Source organism: Coptis chinensis, chromosome 3 (genome assembly GCF_015680905.1).
Source record: "Coptis chinensis isolate HL-2020 chromosome 3, ASM1568090v1, whole genome shotgun sequence".
NCBI classification, from domain to species: domain Eukaryota; kingdom Viridiplantae; phylum Streptophyta; class Magnoliopsida; order Ranunculales; family Ranunculaceae; genus Coptis; species Coptis chinensis.
The window spans coordinates 94,474,984-94,500,824 of NC_141458.1; the positions used below are offsets into that span (position 1 = coordinate 94,474,984).

At 36.6% G+C, this 25,841-nt stretch overlaps 2 protein-coding genes and 1 long non-coding RNA gene across 4 annotated transcripts; 1 reads left to right on the plus strand and 2 right to left on the minus strand.

The window, feature by feature from the left end:
* Positions 1–1,598: 1,598 nt before the first annotated feature.
* On the plus strand, positions 1,599–3,483 carry LOC147511784 (Leucine-rich repeat (LRR) family protein). Its single transcript, XM_086603441.1, has one exon. The coding sequence runs from the start codon at positions 2,122–2,124 to the stop codon at positions 3,328–3,330; it is 1,209 nt and encodes a 402-aa protein (XP_086459567.1). The 5' UTR covers positions 1,599–2,121; the 3' UTR covers positions 3,331–3,483.
* An 8,855-nt stretch (positions 3,484–12,338) lies between these two features.
* On the minus strand, positions 12,339–15,333 carry LOC147511785 (DUF1005 family protein (DUF1005)). The gene is made up of 2 exons (XM_086603442.1): positions 14,542–15,333; positions 12,339–13,439 (listed from the first exon to the last, which is right to left on the minus strand). Exons 1-2 carry the CDS (start codon positions 15,153–15,155, stop codon positions 12,782–12,784), a joined length of 1,272 nt encoding a protein of 423 aa, XP_086459568.1. The 5' UTR covers positions 15,156–15,333; the 3' UTR covers positions 12,339–12,781.
* Positions 15,334–22,475: 7,142 nt separating this feature from the next.
* On the minus strand, positions 22,476–24,188 carry LOC147511786 (uncharacterized). Of its 2 annotated transcripts, none has more exons than XR_015217073.1 (4): positions 24,093–24,188; positions 23,930–23,993; positions 22,840–22,920; positions 22,476–22,585 (listed from the first exon to the last, which is right to left on the minus strand). It is a non-coding gene; the product is annotated as an uncharacterized LOC147511786 (long non-coding RNA). The 2 variants fall into 2 exon arrangements; XR_015217074.1 differs by having other exon boundaries at positions 22,482–22,582.
* Between the last annotated feature and the right edge of the window lie 1,653 nt (positions 24,189–25,841).

Here is a 25,841-nt window from a genome sequence, read left to right on the forward strand (position 1 = left end):
GAGTGATATCATTTGGACGGTTTGGACTCTTCATCAAGATGGTCACTGCTGTGTGAAGTGGATAGGACTTAGGTGGGAACGGAGATGATTTAAGGGAATAAAAGTACAAAACTATATGTTTAATTGCTTGGTTTAAAAGAATAAACAATATCCTTGAATGATATATGATAGTATTAAAGACAATTTAAATTCCAAACAACAAAATCACTGAGTTTTGAAGAAAAAAGAAATTGGATATGGGAGAAAATAAGAAGCTTGCTTGTGTACCGGGTACAATCATGTGATCTGGCTTTCTACTTTGAGGAGTGGGAGACACCATGAATATCCACCAACATCACTGTAGCAGAGAAGCACTCATAATAGAAATGTTAATGGGTCGGCACCAACAAATATATCAATTTTATCTGTTCAGCAATCAGCGCCAGTGACAGAATTGTTATAGGTGTTGTACGAAACTTATAAGTGCACTAATTCTTCTTTTTTTTTCGATAATATCAGTGCACTAATTCAAATCGACTGTTTTTCCATATGTAATCTGTACTTTGATAAAAAAATAAATAAATGATCTTCAATAATTGTGGTCTTGGTCTACAATTGTGACTACAGAGCATGAGCTCCACCCATAGTGTGGCACTTGAACTTGGGAGTGCTACAGCTGCAACCCTTAAAGCGGAAAAATATTGCATGCCTCCATTATTGAGCTCTCTTTTTTTTTCACGTGACATTCTTGATTCTTCTTACATTTATTTATGTTACTACGTAGTTTAATTTAGTTGACAATTTGTACTGTCTGTACATTCCCAATGGCTCAATTTGATTACACCTTCATCTGTTTGATATTAATCTGTTCTCAATAAATTTGGTACTATTCCATGCTCTGTATTAAACAATGAATTCTATCCAGTTTTGGTATCAACTCGTTAAGCTTATAATACCTTGCAGGCTTGCAGTCTTAAAAGTGCAAAAGGGAAGGAACATTATTTGGTGGTGCGAATTATCAGATTGCTCTGCGCCTCTGCCTCTTTAGGTGTTTTGAGAAAAACAAATATATCTCTGTGAAAAGTTACTGTCATTTAGGCATTTGGATCATATTGCATGATCTCCGAGTTATTCTTTGAATTTGGCCGCACTCTTAGGTAAAACATTTGACATTTGATGCCTCTGAGGTTCCTTATTAAATGCTTCAGTACGTGTAAGGCAGGCTGCACTGCTTCATGCATAATAAGAGGGTAAAATTGAAGGTAAGGATAAAATGTTAATCGATAAAGTCAATCAGCAAATTTACTCCATTCTAGAATGTAGAGTGAAAGTTGCAGTTTCTAGAGTGAAAGGCAATAAGGTCAGGATCTCAGGGACACAACAGCCAATGAGCCAAGGTCAATAAATAGAGTCATTTGACAGAATATACATAGCCATATTGGGAGGAGCTCGCAAATTGGAGTTTCTTTGGTAGAAGAACTGCCAAGAACATATATTCATTTGAAGACCCTTCCACAAAGTTTTGATCTTACATCTTAGTCTTAACTCCGAGTACAATGGCCATAAGACTATAATTGCTTAAGTTGTAAGTTGTATAAGTTGTAACCCTTCCATGATTCATAAAATTTAAGCTGGTTATTCATTGGATTGCTGTCGTAAAATAGGAGAAACTTGTGAAAAACTTTGGACCTAAGTCCTCCTATACAGGCACTAAACAGAGTTGTGGATCCCTATTGATCACTTGGAACTTGGGAGTTCATCAACTGTGATCCTATCTTTAGGAACCACCATTCTTCTGGTGTTTAGGTAGGCCAATGTAGCAAAGGCACCACATGCTTTGCTCATGACTTTTATTACACCAATACCCAAGGCCAACCTATTATCTATGCATTTACAACCACTGACAACACTTCTTATTTTTAACCTCCGAATACTTCACCTACATAAATTCCATATTGATTGTAAAACATGCTTAAGATGGACCAAAGCATCAAAACAAGAAATGATGGTCAACATTTCTGGGCAGTGTACAGATGTACTCCACAGTCCTCATTTTCTTCAGGTTTTCCACTTCATTACATCTTTGCAAGAGCCCACTTCACCCTTTAGACAAACATACAAGCATCCTTGTTTGTCTGAGATATGGAGAAGTATTATTGGTTTGTAGCTCTCCTACTTTTCCAAATTATTCCAACAAGAGCTGATTTTGTTGTTAGTGGTGGATTTGGAGTAGGTGGGGGTGGGGGTGGTGGAGGAGGAGGAGGAGGGGGAGGGAATGTGTGGATAGGTGGAGGATCAACAAGCCAAAATCCATCAGTGTCCCAACCTTCAACCTTCAAAGATGCATACCCAGCTCTCCAAACATGGAAATCAGCAATTACAAATGACCCTTTGGGCATCCTAAAGACTTGGGTAGGAACTAATGTGTGCTCTTACAAGGGAATTTTTTGTGAAAGTAGTAATGCTCAAGATGATTTGTCTTCAACAACAAACCGTGTAACAGGTATAGATCTAAACAAGTTTAATCTTCAAGGCACACTAGTCAAAGAACTCTCACTCCTTACAGATATTTCACTCATTCACCTAAACAGCAACAGATTCACAGGCACAGTTCCAGACACTTTCAAACAACTCAGCTCACTCACAGAACTAGACCTCAGTAATAATCACTTCTCAGGTCCATTTCCAAGTGCCATTCTTGCTCTTCAAAATCTTGTCTACTTGGACCTCAGGTTCAACAATTTTTCCGGAACCATTCCTGATGATGTCTTCGGTATGAACCTCGACGCCATTTTCCTTAACAACAACCAATTTGAAGGCGAACTTCCTCAAAGTTTAGGGAATTCACCAGCTTCTGTGATAAATTTGGCCAATAACAAATTCAGTGGAGACATTCCAGCTAGTTTTGGCTACATGGGTCCAGCACTAAAAGAAGTGTTGTTCCTTAACAATCAGTTAACAGGTTGCATTCCAGAAGGAGTTGGGTTTTTAACAGATATGGAAGTAATGGATGTTAGCTACAATTCACTGATGGGTCATCTGCCAGACACAATGTCTTGTTTGAATCAGATTGAAGTTCTTAACTTTGCTCACAATGAGTTATCTGGGGTTCTACCTGATCTGGTTTGTTCTCTGAAAAACATTATTAATCTTACTGTTTCTTACAACTTCTTCTCTGGTTTTAGCCAAGGGTGCAACAACTTGTTTTTCAGAAATGTTGGTTTTGATTTCTCTGGAAACTGTATTCCTGGTAGAGATATGCAAAGGCCTCAACCTCAGTGTTCTATAATACCAGGAGGTAGTTTGAATTGCTTGAGAATCCCTTCAGCAAGGCAAATGGTTTGTGGTTGATGATAATCCAAGCCCTGCTCCTTCATCTTAGCTACTTTAATATCCTCATTTTGTCTGTGAAAGAAAACAAGAATTATTACTATATTTGTAAAGCAATGTCCTGTTGGCCTCACTTAGAGCAATTATGACATAGAGCTACCAAAATTTATCTCTTTTGCTGGTTTCAATGCATTTTCTGTTATCATTTCTCCCATTGAGTGAGGATTTTATTAGGCTACAGACTCACTGAACTAGATTCTATTATGTCCACTATTAAGATTCTAATGAATTTAGCAATCTATTCATCTCTTTCACCGACAAAAACGGTAGACACTAGCTTTGATATTTAGTAATAATATGCAACATATAAAGTCTCATTGTTGCCCAAATTTTACAAAGAACGAACAAAAATGGTTGCACAATATAACACCTAATAGTTGGCAGTATAGACAGCTATTTCTACAGTGTTGACGACAGGTAGGGTGAAAGTTATAGACCTTGTTGGATCGACTCCTAACAGTCCTAAGTCCTAACCAACTGATTTCTTTAATTTATGCATTCCATTAGGAATTTGGGTGAACTTCACGTGCCCTGAGGCGCGATGGACCTTAAGGGAAATAATCTGATTGCACTAATTTTGTTGGGCTCATATATTAGGTCCTACCGATTTTGACAGTTTGTCTCTGTTTAATTCCACCAAGATTTTCTTCAGCTGTTGCCAGTCCAGCCTTCTCTACAGGCTTACAGCTAGCTATGCCTCTATAATATCACAGGTGAAATTTACACTTGAAAATTGTAGAGGTACTTTGTATCAGGAGTTTACTTTTCTTTTGATTAGCAGAAACTAGTTCTGAACTAGTTTCGTAAAGTGCATTCAAACAAATGTGATCCACATTGTAAGTCTCCTACAGGCTCATACCCGTCATGAGAGCGCTATAGTTAGATTATAAAATTTCTACATTCAAATTTCACGACTTCAATGGGAGTTTGCCTTGCACACTTCAGCTTCTACTTCAAAACCATCTTGTTAAGAATAGGACTGTAACCAAAACCAAACCAAACCAATTAATATATTAATCCAGTCACTCTCTTATTATTGGAAGATGGAAGCTGCATGATTTTTAGTCAATGGATTCCAAACGTAGAGAAGTTATCTACCTCCAACCTATGCATTTTCGTATCAGCTAAACAAAGCAACCCATTGCAGGAACCAACAATTTGAAAGTAACTTATACATGGGGCAGTACTGAAATAGGTTTCACTGCCTTATTGTTGCACCCAACATTCTCCAATGTATACAACTTGCACGAGGGACAATATGAATTTTCATAGTTGTTGTAAGGTGAAGTACGTTTGATTCCTTGATGAGGATTACAAGATAAGGGTTGTTCATTTGGAGTGTATTAGCGGGGTGCATAGAAACCAGTTAAGGAATATAAATTATAGTATGCCATGAATTGCAGACACTTTTGCATCGAAACAGATACCTTATATGAAGCCTAGAGAATATGTGATATTTCTTCTGGGAGATTCCATGAACACAATGTTGTTTGTTCCTTGTGATCGCCTTGTTTGCTTCTTGTTGCTGCGTTATTATGTTTAACACAGAACCAAAAGAGTGTGATACCGGAACTAGTACGTGCTGCTGAAATTAGAATCTTAACAGGATTGGAGACACGGGAATTTAAAGGCGACTAGGCAGGCCAAGAGCCCAAGACACTGACGCCATTGTCCTAAAAAAAACATGTGGCATCTCAATTGTCACACCACAAATCAAGTTGTGAGCGAGAAAAAATTCACTCCCAATAACTCTGGAGAGTTCTTCAATGGCGATTTGGTGAACTATAAATAGGAAGGAAATGAGCAGCTATTGAACAAGTCAAAGAGTCTCTCATTCAAATGTTCTGCCCTCACAATATATCCACTGCACATGGTCATTTTCTTCTCACCAGTTATTTACTGTCTCTTTATTCATTGTGTTATCTGTCTACCTTAGGCAAAGAACTTATGTTAGGTTGGAATCCCCATTAAATTGGGAAGTTGTGATCTCATTTATCATTTGATATAGTGAAAGTTCTCTTTGAGAAGATTGGTGTTTTTCCTTGTGTGTTATTTTAGTGCTACTAGTTTGTTGTTGTGTCTGTGTTGTACTGTTGCGTTTATGTGATTGTCAAAAGTAGTTGTGTAGGGTATTGTTACCCAACAGTGGTATCAAAGCGAGATTCTATTTCTATTTTTTTATCTTGTACAAATCATGGAAACAACCACAACCTGTATGGTGAGTTTAAATGGGGCAAACTACGCAATTTTGAAAGCAAAAATAGAGGACTTATTGTACTCTAAGGATCTTGCAGCACCCATTGAAAATGAGGGGCAAAAACCCGAAGCGACAAGTGACGCCAATTAGAAGAAATTAGACCGCAAAGCAATTGGCTTTATTCGCCAATGGATAGATGATAGTGTATTTCATCATGTCTCAATGGAGATGTCGGCGCACTCGCTTTGGAAGAAATTAAAAAGGTTGTATGAGAGAAAGACTGTTGGAAACAAAGCTTTCTTGATTAGGAAGCTTGTGAATTTGAAGTATAAAGATGACACGTCAATGACCGAGCATCTAAAGGAGATGCAAAATATTGTGAACCAGCTATCCTCCATGAAGATGGTGTTAGAAGATGAATTGCAGATATTGTTGCTACTTAGTGCTCTGCCGGAGAGTTGGGAGACATTATTTGTGTCTCTAAGTAACTCTAGTCCAGATAGAGTTATTACAATGAGCCAAACAACAAACAGCTTATTAAATGAAGAAACAAGGAGAAGTAATGCAAGTTCATCTCACTCAGAGACACTCATTACAGAAAGCCGGGGGAGAAACCAAAATAGAAAATCTCACTATCGTAAAAGGTAAAGGAGCATATCTAAATCAAGGCCACAGAATGAAGTCAACTGCTACCATTGTGGCAAGTTGGGTCATTACAAGAGTGAGTGTCGAAAGTTGAAGAAGGAACAAATAAAAGAAAAATGAGGTCATAAGCATGAGAATGATGTTAAGGCGGTTACATCGGATGGGGAGGACATCGATCATATTGTTCTCTAATTGTGAAGATGCATGTCTTAGTGTCACATGCCATGATAAAGATTGGGTGATTGATACTGGCAGGGACGGAGCTAGGATTCTAAGCTAGGGGGTGTGAGATTATGTACACACCCCACCCTATCCCCCCCAAAAAAAAAAATTATACAATATTTTTAATATTTTTTTGTTAGAAGGTCTAAACAATAAAGATCAACAAAATTATGCATTTATTTTAATTCACAAAACTAAAGTATGTTGACTACTAAAAATTTAATATGGACTGATGAAGTTAACTACTTAAGCATAAGCCATTAATTGATACTACTGTGTCTATATATATCTACATAATCTAGCCCACAAGTCTACAACAATTCAACAAATTGTTAACTTTTTATAATGTTATAAGTCTATATAACCCTACTATCATGTAGAGAAAATTATAAAAGATTAACATTGAATGTAAAAAATTACCTTTTTTGTTTTTGTTTAAGTGGAAATTTTATTGATAATGATAACGAGTTTTACAAATAATTAGGACAAGTGTGCAACAAATTGCGCCACAAGTCCTTCCGATTTTTTTATTTTTATTTTTTTTTGTTTTTTGTTTTTTTTTTCGGGTTGAGGTCTAACGCTTGAGAGTGAAAGAAATGAGAGAGAGCTTACGAGTTTGATATGGGTGATTAAAATTATACAAATTGACTAGTTGGGCTTTGGGCATTTGCCTATTTGTTTTAGTCCCATTAACCCATCAAACATTTGAAAACATATTTGTCTCTCTTTATAAATTTGTTTTAATGGTTTTGGACTCAAAATAAATTATAAATAATAATTTTGTAAGCGCAAAAAGAGAAGTAAAAAAAAAAACGTTGGTTTATTTTTTTTTTTTTTTTTTTTTTTTGTTAATTATATTCTCACTATAGTTGTGAAATTTTTGGGAATGCGGTAGCGGAAGTTTGCTAAAATAATTAGAGGTGCGAGTCTTTATAGTTTAAAGATTTTTCTAAGCAATTAGTTATGTGGTAGTGGAGCTTTTCTAATCTTAAGGGGTGCGACCTCCCCCACACGCACCCCCTATATCCATCGATGAAGCTGACTTAGACTTTATCTTCATCTCCATCTTCATCATCAGACTCAAACGCATCCCTTGCTGCGTTGATCACAGTTTCTTCTTCCTCCGCGCGGCTTTGGCAGCTTCTTCCCTCTCCTTTGCTTGAGTTAGGACTTTTCTAGCTGCCACAAATAGAAATAATTAAGTTTAGGAAAAGAAAGAAAAATATAAATCAGTGAGAAAATTTACCCATCAATGCAGGATGATTGAGATCATTGTATCTCTTATCAAAATCTTCGTCTTCAACCACCTCTTCTTCTTCAGCCACCTCTTCTTCTTCTTCATTCTCACTCTCCACTTCTTCTTCTTCACTCTCCTCATCCTCTTTTCCACTCTTTGTATCATATATGATGACTTCTCTTTGGCCCCCCTTTCTCTCTTCTTCGTTTTCCTCTCTCCTCTCCACCTCCTCATCACTACTATCAGCCATCTCTCTTCACTCTCTGCTTCAGTACTTCAACCTTTCTCTTCTACTCTCTCTTCACTCTCTTCACTCTACTTATATAAAGCATAAACTAGCTTGTACGGGCTCGTTCTCAAATCATTTTACGTGATTCCAATATTCTGTTAACTAACCATATGCCCTAACTGGACATGTGGGTTTTGGCAGTTACAAAAAAGGTTAATTAGACTAAACCCCACAAAAGTGTACGTATGTACCAGTTTATATCATTTTATTCGAGTTGAAGACACATACAAATGAGATATTCATGATCAAACATAGGGGAAAGAAGAAAAGTTTTGGAGTTTTACTAACTAATATATGAATAGGGAGATTAATTAGGTACATTATAGTATTATAAATTCATTTTGGGAATATTTTATGGTACGGTTAGATATGCATTGCTTCAATGTTCACTTTTTTAATCAGAAAAAGTTATGTATCTTCTTAATGTATTATTTTGAAGTCTAAATTTCTAATAACAATTTCTTTCGTTATGTGAAATTGTGAATTCATTGTATTTGTATTAGATTGTGAATTTTGGTAGTATATGTTCTGAAAATAGTGGTTGAATACTTAAATCTAATTAAATTCATCCAAGTATCATAACTGGATGAGGCTAATAAAAGGACGAGCGTATTTAGAATTGGGCATGCTCTTTCAACAAGTTCATGGGAATAAGACTAATGGAAAAATGAGGTCGTAACCTAACAATAAACAATGAGCATTAGATTTTTAATCATGTTTAAGTTGTGAATAATTATTACTTTAGTAAATGAGAAAGATAAGTGGCTTAGTATTCAAGGAAGAGAGAATGCCAAAAATTTGGTTCGTTGAAAATGTGCAGGTGCAGGTCTTGTGCCTTGCGAAATGAAGACATGGTGATTATGCCTACTCTTACTATGAGATGCAAGAAGAGAAAGAGAAAGATCAATAAGTTTTTCTTATTTATTAATGGTGGTTTACACTATTCACTCTTTCTCTCTCTGTTTACATGCGAGAAATAGAAAATGGAAGTCTGGGAAATGAATCTGGTCCTCTTTCTTTTGTCTCCATTTTTATAGTTGAGATGACCAAAGGGAATAAAGTACTTTGGAATAGATGGATTTACAAGATAAAATCAGAAGATAAAAGCTCGCGACCAAGGTACATGGAAAGACTAGTCGTGAAAGGTTTCGGCCAAAATAGGGGTATAGATTTTGATGAGATATTCTCACCAGTGGTGAAGATGACTTCAATCCAAGTTGTATTGGGATTGGCAGCAAGTTTGAACCTAGAAATTGAACAACTAAATGTTGAAACGGCGTTCCTACATGGTGATCTTGAAAAAGATGTGTACATGGAGCAGCCAAGAGGATTTGAAGTCAAAGGTAAGGAGAAATTGGTTTGTAAGCTAAGGAAAAGCTTATATGGGCTGAAGCAAGCACTGCGGCAATGGTATAAGAAATTTGAATCATTCATGGTGGAGAACGAGTACAAGAGAACAACCTTAGATCATTGTGTCTTTGTCCAAAAAAATTTTGGTGGTGATTTTATCATCCTTTAATTTTATTATATGTTGATGACATGTTGATCATTGGACAAGATACTAACAAAATTGCGAGGTTGAAGAAAGAATTAAGCAAGTCATTCACCATGAAGGATTTGGGTCCAACAAAACAAATCCTTGGCATGCATATCTCCCGTGATAGAAAACTTAGGAAGTTGTGGCTATCACAAGAGCGATACATTGAGAAAGTACTCAAAAGGTTTAATATGGACGAGGCTAAACCAGTTAGTTGTCCACTTGCTAGTCACTTCAAGTTGAGTCGTGATCAATGCCCTTCAAGTAGCAAAGAGAAGGAAGAAATGGAGAAAGTTCCATATGCATCAGCCGTAGGTAGCTTGATGTATGCCATGGTATGCACACGACCAGATATCACCTACCCAGTTGGTGTAGTGAGTTGATTTCTTTCCAATCACGGAAAAACATTGGGCAGCAGTGAAGTGGATCCTAAGGTACCTCAAAGGATCCTCTAGCGTTTGCTTATGTTTTGGAAGTGAAAGCCTATGTTAGAAGGCTACACCGATCGATGAGGATATGGCAGGTGATGTGGACTCTATAAAGTCTACTTCAGGATATTTAAATATGCAGGGGGAGTTGTATCATGGCAATCTAAACTACAAAAGTGTGTGGCTCTATCGACTATGGAAGCGGAGTATATTGTTGTTACGAAAAGTTGCAAGGAAATGTTGGGGATGAAGTTCTATAAAGAACTTGGCGTGAAACAGGAGAAGTATGTCATATATTGTGAAAATCAAAGTGACATCCACCTTAGCAAGAATCCAATCTTCCACTCCAAGTCAAAACATATCAAGGTGAGATATCATTGGATTTGAGATGTACTTGAAGAAAAAGAAGTTGCTACTTGAAAAGGTACACACCGATAAGAATGGATCCGACATGATGACAAAGGCATTACCCAAAGGCAAGCATGAAGTTTGTTGTTCCATTGCGGGATTGGGTATGGCAGATACCTTCTCATAAATCGGGAGGGGGAGATTGTTGGGCGTCCCTCATTATGAGGACCCAACTGTTATTAAACCATTTACTAGAGCGGTCTAGACTTTTTACACCATAGAAACCTTTGAAATCATAAAAGAAACATCTTGAATCGCCATCGACTGTTTTTCATCTTCCTTCATTCTTCTAGCGAGTTCTTAACCTCGAAATCAATAAAATAGGGAGCTATCTAGCTTCTGGTGAGTTCTTCTTCTTCTTCTAGTGATAGTTCCCAATAACTCTGGAGAGTTTTTCAATGGCGGTTTGGTGAACTATAAATAGGAAGGAGATGAGCAGCTATTGAACAAGTCAAGGAGTCTCTTATTCAAGTGTTCTGCCCTCACATCAGTGACGGTATATCCATTGCATAGAGGTCATTTTCTTCTCACCAGTTTACTGTCTCTTTATTCATTGTGTTATCTGTCTATCTTAGGCAAAGAACTTGTGTTAGGTTGGAATCCCCATTAAATTGGGAAGGTGTAATCTCACTTATCATTTGATATAGTGAAAGTTCTCTTTGAGAAGATTGGTGTTTTTCCTTGTGTGTTATTTTACTGGTGTACATGTTCTTGTTGTACTGTTGAGTTTTTGTGATTGTCAAAAGTATCTAGGGTACAACAACATCTATTATCTTTTAAATATTTATTAACTCTAGTTAAATTAAATCAAACCAAATATTTGTTTTATTCTCTCTACAAATTATTCTATTTTTTTCTTCACAATTTTTTTCCATAAAAATAAAATAAAATAAAATATTAATTTTCAATTAAAAATTAAAAAATTTATGTTGTAGATTTTTCAAGGGGTTCCCTTTCATTCAATTACAACGCGAATTTCTCAATTTTATTTTTTATTGACTATTATCATCAGCATTTTGAATTGTAATAAAGTTGCAATTTGTAATTGTATTTATATTTATTTAATAATTATGATAAAATTTAAGAGTTGTTTTCTTCATAAATATTAGACTAGTTTTTAATTTATTATACAAGGTTTTTTATTTATTTATTTTTTTGTTTTACCGACAAGAATTTTAAAAAAAATCATTGTATATTTTTTTTATGGAAAAAGAAATAAATAAAATATTTATAGAGAAAAAAATGAAATGATTTGAAGAGTAAATAAAATAAATATTTGATTATATTTTAATTAAGTAGTGGATGTGTGGTGGATGGGTGTTTAGGAGACTGTTCACTCCTAATCGCCAAGGTGGAATTTTTTCTCGTTCTGAGCTGTGTAGCGGAAATAGTCGAAAGACAATGACTCCGGATTTTGCTAATTTCTCGTAGATGGAGAGAGGCAATTTTCTTGTGGACGCAGCCGTAAATTTGGTGGCCAAGTTAGAAAAATGTCGAAGTGTCATGTATGAGGTTGACCCCCCTAGCAGCGTAGCTCTACAAATGGGAGGTACTTCACGTTTGGCATGAATTATTTTGGAGAGGTCTAAAATCAACTAAAGGGTTATGGCAAAACTTTGTTAGAACTTAGAAGACGCTCCAGAGTTGTGTAATCCTCTTGTACCATTGAATGTCCTCGGCCCAGGGATATCCTCATAGGGCGCTATAATATAATATTGGCCTAAACAAGGACTCGGTTGCGCCTTTTAGCAACCTTTGCCTGGTACAATACTAATTTGGATTCAAGTAAAAATCCATATATCAAATACAGGATAGTAGAAGCGTTAATGATTGTTTCAATCATACATCGCCAATGGCACAAATGTCGGTCTCATCTAGTTTAAGAAAATGGAATCATCCGATCGTCTAAAGTAGTCAGATAGCATTCAGTAACAGGTAACAAATGCAACTTCAGATTTGAGTAAATATATGAACGCCAAGTTGAAATAAAGAATATCCCAAAAAAGTTAATTAAAGAAATTTATAACAACAACGTAACTTTGATTTATGTCTGTACATTACCAATCAGTAGGGACTTACAAACTTTAACATCTCTGTTTCAGGTATAGAAAAACCCAAAACCAAGTCAAGAATTTTTACCTAAAAGAAATAATCTGTGATACTGATTTTGAAAAGCAAAACTACAAATAATCAACCGATCACCCTCAAAAACCAGTCCAGAGTTGCCCTCAAACATCCAATTGTAAGAGATCGAACAACTGGAACAAAGAATCAAAACAAAATGAATTGGGAAAAATAAATGGGTACAAGGGTGATAAGGAAATAAAAATCTTTCCCATCCTCAAACCAAAGATTCCTTCTCAAGAAGAGTAAGAAGTAAGAACCCACTGATCATCACTGCAACAAAAGCTAATCCACAAGAAATAGATATTTTTCTACGTTTTAACCATTAAGATAGGTAATCTTGTTGATCATGGCAGAGCTCCTTTCTTAGTTTATGTGAAAAGAGCCGGCAGGCATCCATGCTAAGGTCCATCGCAGCTGAAAGTGCGATAAAGAGTGCAGCATCGGCCATGCATGTAACATGCTGCACTCCCACCTGAACCACTGGTTTGCTCAGTTTCCCTTCACCTTCCACCGTTGATCCCATAACAAATCCTCTAAAAGGCCACGAATTAACTGTATTCTCTCCAACTACACTAGAGTCGATGTAAAACTGTCCACCTTTACGAACACTTAAGGTACCTTCTGCAATGGGAACAGTGCTATTAGGACCAGCATCAGAGACAAGCTCAAACTTGTAGCCTAATCCATCGATAGTGCCCCTTTCCCTCCACGCCTCAAGCCTGCCCCATGGTTTCCAGCTACTGACAGAGAAACCATTTGGACGTAGGATGAGCCATGCACCTGGGTTAGAGCGAGAGACACGATCTGAACCTGGGGAAGGAACAAATGGAGTGATCATGGATGCAGCGGCAACAGGTGAGCCAGAGAGATCATATATCATTATCATCCACCCTTTGCGCTCCCTTCCTGAACGTTCTCGCTCCTTTGCAAAAGAATTCATCCACCCCCTAGTGTTGTTAGTGGGATCTAATTGCAGAGATCTGGTTTATTTGGATAACACAGAGAAACAAAGGTCAGAACCAACCACCATTGCTGTTTAATAATTATATTAATGAGCAAGAGTAAACATAATAGAAGGCATAAGTAAGTACAACAACAAAATAAGTTAAACAACAATAATACTTCAAATCAAAGCCTATCATTTGGATAACAATGAAACTACCAAATCAGTGCACATGGGAGAATCTGATACTTTTGGCAGTTATGTTTTTTTTTTTTAATTAGTTGAGTGTTTGTTTGACCAGACAGAAAATGCAAATAGAGGCTCTGTAGCATTAGTCAGTTAATAATAAGGCGGCTTTTGAATAGAAAGAAGGTACTGGATTGGGATTAGAATATAGTAGGCTTCTTAAACTAACATAAGTAGGGATCTTGACTACAGTCTAAAGGACATATAGTAATCTACTTGAACCAATTTTTACAGCACAGAAATACATAAAGCAAGAACATTAGCAAATCCTAAAAGCATGCATCATAATGGTATCCACACAAGAATCAAAAAGGATTTTGGATCCATTCAGGAGTTGGGTAGTGCGAGTGGGATAAATATTAAAGTTTTGGGGCTAGCTACCACTGTGATTATAGTGAGAAAACATACAGAAAGTGCTCTAAAACTGGAAGGGAGTCTTCCAAGCTTGTTTGATATATAACAACATTTATAACTGTACATTAGCTTAAGGGAGCAAAGGCGTACATGGATGATCAATTGAAAATTACTCAGTACAGAGTTTGGGATGGATAATCTGCATTTCCTAATATCGAGTCCAACCTTAAGGTGTCCTAAAATGAACCGAGCCAAGTCACTGAAGTACATTGGTATTAATGCTGATTTGAAACAGGACAGAAGATTTATATTGACTATTCAAAAGAAATTCAAACCAACAGATATCATGGCTTACAAGAGCATAACCATTGATTAATAGGTGTAAAGCAAGACCAATAATAATAGGAACACAGATGGTCTAACAAGAACATGACTCCCAAATCAATGAACATGGGGGAAAATCTGCAGTACATCAAATCACTACTTACTACCACAACACAGTAAAAAAAATAGTAAATGAGACAGAAGCAAAAACTGACCGAGTTCTGGAATTTCGATCAGCACTAAACTTGCAACTAAAAACGGGCTGACTAACATTCCCCTGTATTTGAAAAATAACCGGACTACATTCCGGTTCACCACCAAACTGAAAAACAAATCTTGGATCCGGTTCAGCCCGAACCACTAAATGAATTCGGGCCGATGGTTTACCCGGATCTTTCCCAAGTTTCATCCACCCGTTTTGAAACTCACACGTACGTGACTCACTCCCATTTAAATCAATACTCACGTTAACTCGACCAAGTAGTTTACTTGAACTCATTCCACACGTGCGAGCAGCTTTATTACTACTACCAGTGTATACTGAAACTTGGAGAATTGTTAGTTTGCATGAAAGGTAACGGAGTGTAGTTGGGTCGATTTGGAAACCGGATGAAGAGGTTGTTATAGTGTCAGGTGGTGAGTTGTCATTTGAAGTTGAACATAAAGGAAGTAAGGCAGTTTGTGATGAGGAAGAGAAGTTTTTGAGTTTGAGTTTGCAGAAACATGGTGTAGTTGATGGGTGGATGCCGGGACCAGCGGGTTTTGAAGCTAGTGGGAGTTTTATTGCTAGGGAGTCTATTGTGAGTCGAACGTAACGAGATGGATCCATGTTTTTAGTTTGTTGGAAGTGGAAAGAGAAGAAGAAGAAGAAGAAGGCAGAGTTTAAAGCTTTGTAAGCAGCATCATCAGCTTAGATGGAGTACTGGGAATGTCACCCTGTCTTTTACTCCTCTGTATCTAATACTAATTTGTCGTGAGAAATTGGGTTGGATATTCTAATGGACAGCTATAAAAGAGTATCTTTTTAGAAATAGAAATAGAAATAGAAATAGAATACTTTGCTTTTGTTTTTGGTATTTTATTTAATTCTTACTTTCTATTACTTTTTTATATTTTATTTCTAAGTGCCAAATGATTGTATACGTGCAAGTTTTGATCATCCAGGTTCTTTTGCAAAATTACAATTACCCTGTTAATTGTTCTTAGGAGATTTTCCATAAATTTTGGATATGAGTTTGCAACTACTTGAGACATTTAAAATTTAATTATAACCTATATATATATATATATATATATATATATATATATATATATATATATATATATATATATATATATATATATATATGTTTTGAAGAATAATGTGCAGTAATCTTTAGCTTAAGGCTTGTCTTAAGCATGGGTAGAGTGATAGCTAAGATAACTTTCAAATTAAACACAATTATAAAGTGTAGAAAAAAATAAAAAGTGTTTTACAAAATTTCTAGAAATTAAAATGCACTTTGAACCATACCAAATTGAATTTGCTCTCCCAATTGATTTTGATTACAACGGAAAACTACTGAAAAAGTAAAATGGATACGGTACATTAAAAAAATATATAGGAGAAAACCATGTGAAGATTGAATTTATCGGGAAAATATCGCTGTGGAGTTATCTTAGTTATCTCATTATCTGGCGAGACCCACAAAGTGAGACCAATGTGTCCAAAACAGCTGTATTTAGTTGTATTCATGCTGTCAAGATGTGGTGGCGTATTGGTGATTTGGTGGTGGCCGCAAATATCGCATGTTGGGTGACGGCGCTCTAACTGAACGTATATTCTCCATCTCAATTTCTGTATTCATCAGCATTTGGCCCCACCATATCTGGCAAAACCGTTTCTATAGCTCAAAGTGGGCCTGCAAGAATAGTGTACACAGTTCTAAAGTAGGACCTACACCTAATAAATATATTTCAGATAATGTTAGATATGTTGGTCCGGACCTACACCTTCCATGGCCCACCTTTTGTCAAAAGTCTTTCAACTTTTGAAGTCTTTACAATATATATATCGAAAAAAAAGTTTTCATTTCCGGTACATTTTGAAATCTCTGTTACACGTCAAAACTGATTTTGTAATTTGGAGAACCATGGGACTGGTCTTCAAGCGAGTTCGAGGTGCTTTCTGAGGGTGAGATTGAGTTGTGCTCGAACTCAATTTCCAGCCATATTCTGTGCATGTGCCAGGTAATTTTATGTTAGTTATACATTTTTCCAATGGTGTCTCATTCGATTATATTCTTGGTCCTCATCCGTCTGGACCAACTGGTTAACAGGCTTGCTTACCTAACTTCCACTAATGTTACTTCACCAAACATTAACAATCAATTAGCGTACATCATGTACTGATGTACACATCATTATATCAACTCAATGTAAATCAATCTTTGTCAGTGCGCACATCAAAGCTGTATCATTTCATTAAACACATTTAAACAATGAATTAGGCAGGTGTCCATTGAGACCGTGACCTAACTTTTTTGGTTTAATCCCGATTTTGGCATAGCCCTGCTCAGCCCATTATAGTCTGGGTCAAGCCCAAGATTACCCCATCGCTTGATTTTGGAACTTACGTGAATCTTGCATGCCCGGCCAGGTCAAAATGTTTATGAATATCTTCCTACATATACACTACACTGACAGGATGCAAATATGCAATGGACTTGTCCCCCAACAATCAAGAGCGTCCAGTTTCAGTTACTAATTTGCTACACAAAATTGTTGACAGTCGAAAAAAAAAAAGGGGTATACAACTAGATTATTTCTGGAAACATTCATAATTTCCGTGATTAATAATTAGAAACAATAAAATGAATTATTGCGAAGTTGAAACTTACTTAACTGGCCGTGTTCGTTTAGTTCCTATTTTTTTTGTTTTTAGCTAACAGGGCTCTCTCGTCATCTTTATAGTGTTTCCTTCCAATGTGGGACTAAAGATCTTCCTAGAAACAACTATTTCACATTTTCACTAGAATGTCAATGGATCAAATCACCACAAATTTAATAATCTTTTTATCCAAATAAGTAAATAACACAACATACTGGTAAAAGTCAAAAGTGTTACCCGTGAATGCAATTGGATGATGTAAAGGTCTGGAGATCATATCTTTGAGGTGATGTTGCGTATTTCGTTTTGGTTGCAAGTATGAAGGTGACAAACTCGTGCTGGAAATTTGAACGAGATTACAAGCCCACGCTTGAAGGGAGCAAATTCCATATAATACATCACTTTGTGTTTTTTTTTTTTTTTTTTTTTTTTATGCAATGTTTTCTCTTTTTTGATACATCACTTTGTGTTTTCTCTTTTCTGCTTAATGACAATGTTTGTCGGCCTTATGTTTTTCACATGGAAAGTTGCAAGAATCGACTGGTGCTTGCTCTACATGCCAGACATGTCGTAGGAATTAGAATGCAGATCATGGCCTGTTATTTCACTTATAAGAGCATGATTGATTACGACCATTGGGAACCAAGTTCATTTCCGTTGGGACAAAGGACTTCATACACATTATTTCGTACAGCACAGCAGAGAAAAAAAACCAAGAGAGTGATCAACAATAATCAACGCAGGGAAATTCTTTTTTTTTAGGGTGAACTAGTGTTACCCCCTACTAGATGAGTCAATTAGGGGAATCCTAATTGGCTCATCTAGTGGGGGGTAATACTAGTTAACCCTTTTTTGTATAAGTAGCTTTTATTAATGTAGGGGCAAATACCAGAAAGGCCACTACAAGTGGAGTATAGTGAGAGACATCCTCGATCAGCTATATTAAAGACAGCCTCCTAAAAACATACAAACTAGAAAACAAGAAAAAAAGAGAATTATATATTTAAAAACCAGTAATAATAGTATCCCAGTGGAGGATTAGGTCTAATAGTGCCTTTTTGTTGGAGAGGTGCATAACCAGTGTCAGACCAATCCTTTGGCTACTATGCAAGAGCACTGGAGGGGTGATCTTCTGTCAAAACACGTACTCTGTCATTCCTGATTTTCCACAGCACCCACAAAACTACGTAAGGAGTGAGTTTCCACAGTACAGTTTGGCTATGAATCTATTTCCCCACATCTTCGACCAACACCTAATCCAATCCTATAATGATCGAGTCAAAATGTTGCATCATAATCATAATGGACCAGACCTCAAAAGCATAAGAACAATGTAGAAATAGGTGAGTTATTGTCACAGCCCAAATTTCTAAACAATTAAAAAAATGAATATTTGAAACATAAATATCTCAAACATCACTATATTCAATTGTCTAAAAATTCAGGCTATGACGGGGTGGATACTACACATGCCAAAACTGAAAACCCACATCATAAAAGAATCTTAACAACAAAAATAATCTCCAAAATTCTTTTTATTACTTTATAAAAAGTCTATCTTCCGTCCTAAAAATCATCAATATAACATTTTAAGAATAATAGGTCATCAACATCGTATTCTTATTTCATGATGAATATGAAACTACGTTATTACATACTTTCAAAAAGATCAAACCTAATAAAAGAACTAACTGACTGCTCCAGACAAAAATCCAAATCACACGCCGCGGTTCCACTGCCTTCCACCTATGTTCCCAAGAACACACCCACGTTGCCAAAACAATGCAAACATGGGTCGGCAAAATGGAATTTGCTGGTATGAGTAGACTAACCACATAAAACTATTATCATATTTTAATTATCCAAACAATCACTTTATATTTTCCCATAACTTAATCATTCTCTTGGGAGGAGATTAGGTAGTTCATTTCATTTCAAAGCATAGTTTCTTCCCAAGCAAAACTTCCATTATATTAACTTATTCAAATAACTCGTTTTAATATCTAAATCATTGAATTAAAACTTACCGATATCCACTGCTGTATAAGGGTAGGACCGCGTCCCTGCACAAAATGTTATTAAGTCCTACCCTCCTGCAAAAGAAAGTTAGAACTTCTATATAACATATGTAGATATTATATTAGGTATTCAAAAGTAAATCCAAACACTCACATAATCAAATAATACAACTAACCCGCAAGGCGAATATCTTAGTTCCTCTCTAGGGCAGTCCAAAGAATCTGGTCATTCATGGCACATTCAATGAATACCCGGGTCATTCATGGCACATTCAATGAATACCCATAGATAACACTAACGGGTCATTTATGACACATTCAATAAATGCCCACCTAACATATGACATCAACAGTCATAAAACTCAATTCCAAAACTTGAGGCGTGGAGAGTTCTAAAAGAGTGCGGTAAATTTGTTTACGCATTATTGAACTTTATTGCATATATTATTTTAGAGAACAAAGGAGTATCTTGATTCATGTATTTTTGGTTTAGGCGTTATTAATTTCATGGATGTATAAGTGTCATAGCGTTGCATATCATAAAAACTGAAAAATCATATAGCAGTTAATACACATACACACGTATATAGAAAAGTCTTAGCCTAAAGCCAAGCATACTAATAGCCCTAGTCCTATCCTAATAGACCGAATCATAATCCGAGGTAAAAGTCAAATTTGGATCAACTGGTCAAAGTCAACCTTGGTCAGCAGTCAAAGTCAACCTGCCCATGGTCCACAACAGTCAACCAGCCAGGTCAACAGCAGTCAACCGGATCTAAACTCCTCTAACCTCAAAAGCCCAAAGCCTAAGGCCCATAGTTTAAACTTAAGTATAAACATAAAAATCCAAAATTTAAAACCCATAAGCCCACCTATGATTTGGCCCAAGCCCAAATCGAAATTTATTGTTCATCTCCTTCCTCACAACACCTTCACCAGCACCTCCACCTCCAGCCACCACCAATCAGCCACTCGCCACCACTAGTGAACCCAGCAGTTTGGTTCCTTTTTCAAACCCCTACCTATCTATACTAACAAATCGCGATTCCCTTATACTGGGTAAATCGAGATCGACTCCATTAATGGCTCCTCTGGAGCTTCAACAGCCCCAACCACAACAAAATCAACTCTCCACTAACCGAAATTAACCTACAACAAAACCCCTACTACTTTAATTCATATCATAAACCCAATTCAGTGATTCCCCAACTTCCTCCCTCAAACTGGATCTATATTTTCGACCACCATTAACGCCCTATTTCCAAGCTTCAACTTCACTCTCCAGCGCACAATCAAACACCAACAATCAAATACTAACTAACAGTATACATCACAACCAAAATTTCTAACAAAACTATCTGTCAAACACCACAAAGAATAAGACGTCTTGAGTTCTGAGGTTGACGCCAGTAACAACCGGCGTCAAGGCTTCGACAGTTTAAATTCTCCAATTCATCAGAGTTTTACATACGGTAGAAATGCTAAATTTTGTATCTAACAGCCGGCACCATTTCAGAGTTTACAAAATCTCCAATATGTAACACTACACCATAACAGGCTATTTGCAACGGCAAAAAACCGTTGCGAATAATTTCATAACGCTTTTAAAGCGTTACCAAATAGGCGTCGGTAAAGTGTTGGAAATATTTGCAACGGTTTTTTGCCGTTGCAAACCAAATTTTCCAACGGTTATTAACCGTTGCAAAGTGACAATTACTAACGGTTAAAAAGCGTTGCAAAGCAAGCGTTGCAAACCAAATTTTCCAACGGTTATTAACCGTTGCAGAGTGACAATTAGTAACGGTTAAAAAGCGTTGCGTAATTTGATTTGTAACGATTATTGATGATGCTTTAATTTTTTTTTGCTTTGCAACGGTTTAAAACCGTTACTAATGTGTTGATATTGTAAAAAAAATTATTTTTATTTTTTTCTTGCCCTAAATTTGAACCTCCTGGTTTCATATAGAAACAAAGAAAATTACCAATGCTTTTGCAAATAGGACGAAAGGAATTAATCAAAACAGGAGCATTTGTATTATGGTTTGATGACTAAATCTCAAAAGATAGTGAAAGAGGTAAAAGAAACTACCTCATCTATACAAAGAACCAAATAAAAAATACAATTTTATGAAATCAAGTAAAATACAATTCTATACTCCCAAGCAAAGTTTTTGTACATCCCGACAACTTCACTCCCTATCAAAGATCACAACAATAATCCACAATCCTTAAATTGCCAAATGAAGTCATAGTGCAACATGAAGATGAACAAGAGCTGCGAGAAGAAAAACAAACCTTCTCATATACCAGAGTCAGAAAAATAAGAAACCTTTTAGGCCTCAGATAACTTTTTTTAGTAAGGAAATACACAATGGAACTATATGTATATATAGGAGGGATAAAGAGTAAGACTCATAGTCACTGTGATGGTCCATAATAGACCCATATGAGGAGTCATAGCCAATCATGGAGTTGCACAACATCAGCCAACACATTTCAATACATCGAATCGACAAAGACACAATCACTTCCGGATCAATAGTAAAATCATAAAAGAGAACAACAACTAAGCAACATACGAAAATGCTGATTTTCACTAATACCCAATAGAAAAGCAATGTAAGGTCCTATTGCTCGTGGAAATCACTTACAGCAATTCCGCATCAAGTCGTGACCCTCGGCAATAAGGCCCCGAGATTCCTTGATCTTTTTTTTTTTTATCAATCGCACGCTCGGTTCAACATAAATCTACGAGGAGAAACAAAAATGCCCAACACAACTCATTAGTAACCTTCCAATAGAAATTACTTGTTAAAAGAGAAAATAGCTTTGCAATTTATTAATTCACGCTTACCTTCCCAGCCAGATACCTTGTTTAGCGTTTTGATTAATTCTACACGAAGCTTCAATATCGCGTGTCATCTATATATTGCATAGCTTGGTCGGACCATAGTAAAGACCTGTTTAACACCAAATAACAACATGGAACTAGATTTGAGATTTATATTATATTAAATCAATCGAAAAAAAAAAAATGTACTGTTTTTTGCCGGGCCTCTTCGTTTGGACAATATGAGGATCCGTTCATTAAGAGTTTTCCAAGCACGTGCTCTCCGTAACGAGTTGAATGATATCAATGACAGCTTTCTTAGTAGCGTAAACATTCTCGGCAAGAAGTCTACTTTGTTTCTCTACATTCAATAAAGATTCAATTTGTGCATCCAAATTATCCCTCCTTCCCACGGGACAAAGAAACAATAGTAAAAATGAGAAAGCCGAAATCTAGAAATAAATTGAGATCTATAACGAACAAACTTACCATTGAATCGAAAGTTTGAAAAGTAGATTTGAGAGAGAATAAAACCCTAGCTGCTGATGACAAGAAGACTATGGCATTAAAATCCTTTCACCACTAAGGGTACTACAAGACTATGGCATTCCAATATAGACCATATGAAGTGGTTTGTGTAATACATTAAATAATCCAAGATACAATGACATATTAGGCTATAAAATATCAAACATCTACACAAACCGACTATAGCATGACTAAGTAGCTAAGACGTTAAGTCGTCACTTCTATTAAGGTTTCTTATCAAAGCAAGACAGTAAGACCTACTAATTACCTGAAGCTCTGGTGGAAGATATCTGTAAACGTCATAAATTTGATCTTTAAACCCTCTGCTCAACATCTCATCTGATTCATCCTGTCTCAATATAAAAAAATTACAATAAATAACCTGACTCCTAACCAAACAATAAATAATATCCGATAAGCAATGATATACATTCCATTGAGAATCGGAATATTGGTGCACCATATACCTATCCTCCATTTATGCAGCAAAAAAGACATAGATATCAAGGAAGGGATGAGCTGAGCCAAGCTTTTGGCACACCACAGTCTTACACTCACAGTGAAGGAAGTGAAGAGCTAAGCCATGTTGTTACCAACACACCACCGTCCTTCAATCACAGTCAAGGAAGACAGGAGCTGAGTCAAACACTTAATATGTAGGTTCGTTCTCCCAGCCCGTTCAAGGACTCAATACGTTAAACATTTTCTTTGAATATTTCAAAACGCTGTCCTTCTCCGTTCGCCATTGTATACACGATCATACTGAACCATCCAGTGTTCATATATCTCCAACATAGAAGCCTCATTGAGAGTTCGAGAAGCAACTTGACAAGCCCATAAACTTAAAATGACTAGGACTATATTAAAAACATGGATTGATTTCCCGACTGAAGCCATTCGAGCAACTGAAACCAAGACTCGGAATTAATGTTTGTTATGGATGTGTTTGTAGGTGCACTTGAAGTCGAGTTATCCTTGAGTTTATATAGACAACTAACTTCATAAAGATTCTAAACATTCTATATTAAAGATATCAGAGATTCAATTCTGTTGTTATTTAACTTTGATGAAGATAGAATGATTGAGTAGTAGTTTTATCATACTACTATTTCGGATTCCAAAAGCAAAAATGGTATTCTGCTTGAAATGGCCATGGGACATGATGAACCAAAACAATAACAATAATAATAATAACAAGCAGTGCAATTTCGAAACCCCTCCCATGACATATCATCATTTTAAAAACTCAACTTATTATGTAAATTTCTTAAGTTATTAAACATGGGGGTATCACATATGTTCCAAAATATAAGTGATTCAAAGATATTAGACTATAATTCAAAGATTATGAAACATACCAGTAGGGATGATTTGCTCAAACTTCCTTCTACTCTGTGGAGCTCCTTCTTTCACCATTGATCCCTATATATAAAAAATGTAAGAAAGAGAAAAAATGTAAGAAGTGTCGTGTACATTCAACATATCGCGTAAAAATCACCAATATTTCTTGCAATTCTGTACCGTGGTGGTAGATTCCACATAGGAGGTCGTTGTTAATTCCCATTTTATCGAAAGTTGAAATTGGTTCGACTCCATGTGTGGTTTGAAATACTAAGGGTCTCATTGCCTGGTCCGTTTCGGACGGGTGGTGGTGTTGTTTCGAAAGGGCGGAAGAGGTTGCAGCAGCCATGGTAGGGAAATAGATTGCACTATCTCGTGGAGTGCTACTTGAACCAAAGAAATTGCAGAAGCATCTTTGCATAACCGGGTCCTCCATCTCTTGCAAAAGTAGGCCGGAACAAGAAAGTTTAAAGGCATGGGAGTTGCTCTAGCTTCCAGATTGGAACGAATTTTTTAATGCACATTCGCAAAATATATAGCGGGGGAGGATAGTGCAAGTAACCGGCAGATGTTGCTAGAGTTATGGGAGAATCACGGAGAGTCAAGATCATTGACCGTGTTCGATTAAATAATTGGATTTAGGAGCAAGTTTGGGGAAGAAAATGAAGTAATAAACAAATACATGGGACGAAGCAAAAAAATAATGCCATCTAATGATTGGGGACTATTAACACCTACATCATAGCAATACTCCATGAGAGGATTCTCATCTATATAGCAATGATCCTCCGGCATTGCCTTTCCGGCTAACACCAATATCTTTCTTTGCGGGATCTTTGAACCTCGAAGTTCATTCACTATTGTACCAAAGATCATAACTTTCGATTCCGGGTCGCATCATAACTTTTTAGAGAACTAGAACAAGAAAAGTAACCAAAGAAGACTTACAAAATTTACAAGCTTTGAAGCCATAACTTAAGCTGATTTTAATGAGACAAGCCCATCTTCAAGACTGCGAACGACCAAAACCGGAAGTTCTTTCATCGACTTCAATAAAGCTTCTACAGTTTGTGACGAGAGGATAGTTTCATACAATAGTCTGCCTATATAAGATTATATATGCATAATAAGATTCTTTCTTATTATCCTTAGAGCGCCAACACGTAAAAATTCCTACCCAAAGAGGGAAAGGTCATAATAAATGACCCTCAATCCCCATTTGAAAACTTTAAAAGTTTAAAGACCCACTCTTAAAAGTAGAAACAAAACAAAGCCATTTGCCTTACCAACCAACTCTACATTCATTTCAGACTAGGTGAAGAAGAAGGCGATGAACAACAAGCATCATCGCAGTAGAACACTCACCATGTCCTTGTTCTTCTTCCTCCTCTTGCAGGTGCTCCCTTACGCAATTGCCCAAGGGAGTCATTCATCCTTAACACCACCTAACCAGAGCTTCAAGCCATCCATGACAGTCACCATAGTGGTTCTTACTGTTGCCTGTGTTATCATCGCTTTCTTCTCCTTCTACATCCACCGGTGTGCTCGTGATATTCACATGGATGGTATGGGAAGTGTCCGCTTAACCAGAACCAGAACCTGGCCAGTGCCTCGTGGTCTTGATCCTACACATTGAAACTTTTCCAACATTTCTATACTCAGTTGTGAAAGGGCTGAAGATTGGGAAAGAATTGCTAGAATGTGATGTGTGCTTAAATGAATTTGAAGAAGACGAGACTCTTAGATTGCTCCCTCAGTGCAATCACGTCTTCCATCCAGAGTGTATCGACGCCTGGTTGACTTCTCACACTACCTTCCCCGTCTGTAGAGCTAACCTAGAGGTTCATAGTCCATCTGAAGCAACGCAGGTGCCTGGATTATTGGCGCCTCTTCCAATACCATAAAAGAAAATATAGCAGAGTTCAAAGA